The sequence below is a fragment of the Oncorhynchus clarkii genome, chromosome 16, assembly GCF_045791955.1.
Source record: "Oncorhynchus clarkii lewisi isolate Uvic-CL-2024 chromosome 16, UVic_Ocla_1.0, whole genome shotgun sequence".
Lineage (NCBI taxonomy): Eukaryota > Metazoa > Chordata > Actinopteri > Salmoniformes > Salmonidae > Oncorhynchus > Oncorhynchus clarkii.
In genome coordinates this window covers 50,856,048-50,862,117 of record NC_092162.1, presented here as the reverse complement: position 1 = coordinate 50,862,117, position 6,070 = coordinate 50,856,048, and the positions used below count along the sequence as shown (strand labels likewise).

General features: G+C 37.9%; 1 protein-coding gene across 1 annotated transcript; it reads left to right on the top strand.

Annotated features, from left to right (window-relative positions):
• Positions 1–1,476: 1,476 nt before the first annotated feature.
• Positions 1,477–6,058, top strand: LOC139368665 (succinate dehydrogenase [ubiquinone] iron-sulfur subunit, mitochondrial-like). Its single transcript, XM_071107832.1, has 8 exons — positions 1,477–1,639; positions 2,805–2,938; positions 3,071–3,156; positions 3,354–3,490; positions 3,666–3,782; positions 4,154–4,255; positions 4,493–4,615; positions 4,840–6,058. The coding sequence occupies exons 1-8, from the start codon at positions 1,574–1,576 to the stop codon at positions 4,942–4,944; spliced, it is 870 nt and encodes a 289-aa protein (XP_070963933.1). The 5' UTR covers positions 1,477–1,573; the 3' UTR covers positions 4,945–6,058.
• Positions 6,059–6,070: the final 12 nt, after the last annotated feature.

The window sequence follows — 6,070 nt, the reverse complement described above, 5'->3', positions numbered from 1 at the left end:
ACAACTAAGTTCATCCCAATGAAAATATTATAATAAGGCACATATTACATTGTCAACCATTTAGGCACAGTGGGCTGGGGAAGTGGAATAGGTCTACCTTCTTGAGGAGAGATTATGAAATTGTCTGAGCACAGCAACACACATGCAGTGATGGTGGTGACCACCAATATAATACAATAAATAAGAATTAGGGGATAGATAGATTTTAGGATGTCCATAATCGCAGGCTCTTTAAACATCCACGATAACCTGAATATGTACAGTACCAGTCAAAAGTTTAGTTATTTTTACTATTCTCTACATTGTAGAATAACAGTGAAGACATCAAAACTATGAAATAACACATAGAATCATGTAGTAACCAAAGAAGTTAAAAGCAAATCAAAATATATTTTATATTTGAGATTCTTCAAAGTAGCCACCCTTTGCCTTGCTGACAGCTTTGTGTATTTTTGGCTTTCTCTCAACCAGCTTCACTTTGAATGCTTTTCCAACAGTCTTGAAAGAGTTTCCACATATGCTGAGCACTTTTCCTTCACTCTGCAGTCAAACTCATCCCAAACTATCTCAATTGGGTTGAGGTCGGGTGATTGTGAAGTCCAGGACATCTGATGCAGCACTCCGTCACTCTCCTTCTTGATCAAATTGCCCTTACACAAGCCTGGAGGTGTGTTGGGTCATTGTCCTGTTGAAAAACAAATGGTAGTCCCATTAAGCGCAAACCAGATGGGATGGCATATCGCTGCAGAATGCTGTGGTAGCCATGTTGGGCCTCCCGAGTGGCGCAGTGGTCTTAGAATTGCATTGGTATACATTTTATATGCATGTGTAGGCTATATGCTTAAGAGGGCAACAAAGTTACCAATGCAAGATATTTTCATTACCCTTGATTCAATTATGTGATTTCAAATTTGACAATGAATGCAGTTAGCAATACATATATATTATATCTGACAATAATAACCTTCTACGGTGAGCTCAAGGTATTAGGACAGACACATTTTCTGTTTTGTCACTGTTCTCCAGCACTTTGGATTTGAAATGATGCAATGACTAGGAGGTTAAAGTGCAAACTGTCATCTTTTTAATTTGATCAGTTTAGAAATTATAGCAAGTTACAGATGCACAAATATCATACCCCCAAGACATGCCATTTCAGAATGTCCCCAGTGAAAGTTGTGTCCCTGAGTTTTTATTTTATTTTTATGGTTCACCGATATGGATGAAAATACCCTCCTATTAAAGCTGACAGTCTGCACTTTAACCTCAGTCATTGTATCATTTCAAATTGAATGTGCTGGAGTGCAGAGCCAAAACAACAACAAAAAATGTGTTACTGTCCCAATACTTTTGGAGCTCACTGTATATAACCTACACCCCGTCTAAGCAATGAGCGTTGTAAAAGAGTCTGACATAATAGCCTGCAGTGAAACGCATAGCTGTCAGTAAGTAGGCTACTCCTGAGTCGTGACATAAACTGACGTCATGCTTGGGGCGGGACAGCGACAAGATACATAAACTGGAACAGGCACCGCGCTGTATCGGTTAGAATATTCAACCTGAAAATATAAGCATGTCGGTCGTGTGCACCTCTTTAGCCCGAAACGCCGTGGCATTACGGAACACCGGGGCGATGGTGGTAAGTAAAGGAGAAAAATAATGAAGTTGGGGAATGGAAAGGAAAGACCTATGACTGGGATAGGTAGACTCATATCAATAGGGTAGTCGTAGACCACCTTCCTGCCTGGCCATGCAACGTGTTTTTACTAGCTGTCAATAGATCCATGTCTGGTTTATGGCATGGCTTCAAATAGTATGATGTTGTTCATATAGCTTACTAGACAGTTCCTCTAAAAGGAAAGCTCACAAACTGTTGTCAATTGGAGGTTTACCTTACATCAGAGTAAAGCACAGTAGAACAATCAAAGAGAAGCTATTCCTTAATTTGAGTGACTTTGTTAAAGTAAATAATATATTCAGTTACGAAATATGATTTGCCTAATCGATTTTGAAATGGAGCATGTTTCAGTTAGGTTTATAGGCCTATGCATCTTTTGAACGACTGTTGCGCAAATTGTGTTTCAGATTAGAGATTTTTTTTCATGTAATTGTTAGTTTTCTTTCATAATTTAGTTTTTATTTGTATTTTTAAGAACAGTGTTACTCTTAACTTAAGGTTTATTTATCCTTATCGAATGTATTGTGGCCAAAATGTTAGTTATGAAACTTGAAATTGAGGGTGATATAACAACTCAGAGCAGTACATATGTCCTACCGCTAGAGGGAAATGTCTACCTTGTTATGAAAGTAGATATTTTCCTTTAGCTTAAAACCCCCATATAAATATACAACTCTGTCTTTTTGACATACGGTAGATATTTTTTATTTCCGACTGAAATACATTTTCATTTCAGTTGATCTATTGTGTAAATCTGGTGTAGTATACTTTCACTCACCCCATGTCTTGCCTATCTATTGATATCAAAGCAAAGCCCATAAACAGCTGTATGAATCCAAATCAAATTGTATTTGTCAGATGCTTCGTAGACAACAGCTGTAGACTAACAGTGAAATGCTTACAGGACATTTTCCAACAATGCATAGTTAAAGATAAGATTAAGAAATATAATAAAAAATGTAAATAGTGAATAAGGAATGAAAATAACATGTACAAATAACATGGCTATATATAGGGAGTAGTATTAGATAATAAAACCAGCATTTAACACCAAAAACAATGTAAGCCTAATTTTAACATTTAAATCCTCCTACATTGATACATGTTGTCTATGTCTCGTCTCCAGATGGTGCGCTATGCACAGACCGCAGCCGCCCCGGCATCTGAGCCCAGGATCAAGAAGTTCCAGATCTACCGCTGGGACCCAGACACAATGGGGGATAAGCCACGCATGCAGACATATGAAATTGACCTCAACAAGTAAGTACAACGACAGAAAGGGTCTTCAGTTGTTTAAAACCTATCAATGTCAGCGTATAGTCTGCATTGATGGAATTGCTCTCATTGATTAATATCTGCATTGTTAACAAATCCTTCTCCCTACTATTACAGCTGTGGCCCCATGGTTTTGGATGCCCTCATTAAAATCAAGAATGAGATGGACCCCACGCTCACATTCAGACGCTCCTGCAGAGAGGGTAAGGCATGAAGAGCAATTTGCAGAGTGGAGAGAAGTGGGTGTCATCATTATAGGTAGAAAGTAGAAATCATAAAATATAGACCTATAGATATAATGTATCCTATTCTACAATGATAGAGCGTCATGAAATATGAAATGAGCCTTGGTGTGGAGTTGTCCTTTTCAGTGGTGTGATATACATGCATCTTGCTTTAGGTATCTGCGGCTCATGTGCCATGAACATCAACGGAGGCAACACACTGGCCTGCTTAAACAAAATAGACATCAATACCAGCAAACCGATCAAAATTTACCCACTCCCACATATGTACGTTGTCAAAGATCTGGTGCCGGTGAGTATTATGGTTACATTTTAGAAGTAAATGAATACTGATTATTATAGCTGCATTAAAAAAGTAACAAATCTAAAAGACAAACACTGAATAAAACAATGCAATGTTTAGTCACCATGTGGTAGCCTATATTTTGTTGACTAAGGGTGTACATGTATTGTGTGTGCCTCTACAGGACATGAGTAATTTCTATGCCCAGTACAAGTCCATCGAGCCCTTCCTGAAGAAGAAAGATGAGTCTCAGGAGGGCAAGGAGCAGTACCACCAGACTGTGGAAGACCGGCAAAAGCTGGTACATATTTCATCTCCTGGCCATTGGCAGCATATTTCAGTAGCTATACTATCAATGCATCATATGCAATTTCCATGTCTAGTCTGAAAAACAAGTACATATACCCATTTGATTAAGCTATCAGAAAGGAACAAGGTACTATTTTGTAGGGTTGAAGTAATCTAGTCAGTTGAACCAATTTAATTTGTTGCATTGAAACCTTGTCTCGCCCTTGAGAAGGAAATAATTTTATACACGTGAACCACACTTTGCCACACCTTTCTGGCATTTCAACTTACCACTTTGTATATTTGAACATATGTTATATTGTTAGAGCGCAAGGAGTTTTCATGACAAAATAAATCTGATCTCTAATTGTCCTCCTCTCCCAGGATGGTCTGTATGAGTGCATTCTCTGTGCCTGCTGTAGCACCAGCTGCCCTAGTTACTGGTGGAATGGAGATAAGTATCTGGGCCCTGCTGTCCTCATGCAGGTATGTATTGGGTTTTTAGTCAATATATGAATCTTTTTTTTAATGCTTTTACTTTTTTGACAGGGAGAACCGATGTCTGAAAACAAAGTAAAGCTGACGTATGAATGCATTTTCAACAGGCATGTAATTGGATGATTGATTCACCTAATGAGTTTTTCTGGCATCTCCATCCCAGAGATTTATGATATTGCTGTATGAAGTAAATTAATCTGATTAATGTGTTTCCTTCCTCAACAGGCCTATCGTTGGATGATTGATTCACGTGATGAGTTCACAGAGGAACGACTGTCGAAGCTCCAGGACCCCTTCTCTCTCTACCGCTGTCACACAATCATGAACTGCACTAAGACATGCCCCAAGGTACACTCAACATCTGAATAGAGTGCATCTGGTTTAGCCTTCATTTGCTAAACCAAACCACCATTTCTAAATACAGTAATAAGACTAGTGTAGAGTTCAGCACAGTGGACTTCAGACCATTTATACAACTCATGCAGCTTAAAGGTAGTTATTGCCGATCCCTTTCTGTCATGTTACTCATCATTCCATCTGTATTTACCTTTTATTTTCTATTAATTCCACAGGGACTCAACCCAGGAAAGGCTATTGCTGAGATCAAGAAAATGATGGCAACATATAAAGAGAAAGTCATTAACCCTGTGAACATTGTGGATAACCACCGGACTTGAAATCCACTAGTAATGACTCTAATGCTGAACTTTCGATTAAACATTAGCCTTTCAACAGTGTCTGCCCCTTTTATTAGACTTCGCACATGAAAAAAGATACAGGCAGCCTAGAAGATACTGCTGATTTTATATATGTGAGAGTGGAATAACTGCTCCTCCTTCTAGAAATGTTTTTTTTTCTTCTAAAAATACATACAAAAGTAATGTTTGATGTGGTGATAGAGCTTATTACTCAGTGTGTGTGTGTAGATTGTACAGCAGAGGTTGGCACCAGGTACTGGCCTATAAGTATTTAAGATTTTGGGGGGATTTTAGTTTTGGGAGAAAAAAATACTAAAACCACCAGGAATTCAGCAAAAAATGTGTTTCGTTTAGGAAATCTGTTCAAGTATTCCCATTAATAAAAAAAGATGTGATCGTGTCTCAATGTAATCAGGGTCTGAAATTATTGCTATTTCAAATTCAATCTCTTTTGGGGCTTAGTTGTGGTCAATTTGCAGTGTGTAAATTATTTTGAATTATGTTCCGGCACCCCCGACTATCCACTCCTACAAAAATCAGCCAACAGCTGATTCTAGTTGCCTACCCATGTTGTGCAGCCTTATAACCACATTATGGGATGAGCTCTGGACCACAATTTGATGTTTGTTCATTGGATATACTGTATGTATATACATAATATTTTAAGGAAAACCAGTTAAATGTTATTTAAATGCTTATCAATAAAGGAAGTAGAATTAAAACAGGCTTTGGAGATGTCTTAATTTACCATTGTAACACATCGATAGGTTTCATGAACGAAACTGAAATGTTTTAGTTGATTTTTAAAAGGATTGATACTTTATCTGGTTAATGGCTGTAAGAATAGTTTTGGGGCCAAAGATCTACTCAGAATGCAAGTATGTTTTCAAAACTATGATTTATCATTGTCCCATGGGGAATGGAGTTGGGAAAAATGTATGTTACATCTCGTAAATATTGTATGGCGAAATTTGATTTCATGTCTAGGTGTGGGGCTCTATTTTGGTGGCAAAGCCCCCGAAAAGATCTCCCCTGTCATTTTCAGATTATATACACTATGCTGACTGATCAAAATAAACAAAAACAAACCCCATTGCATACCAAC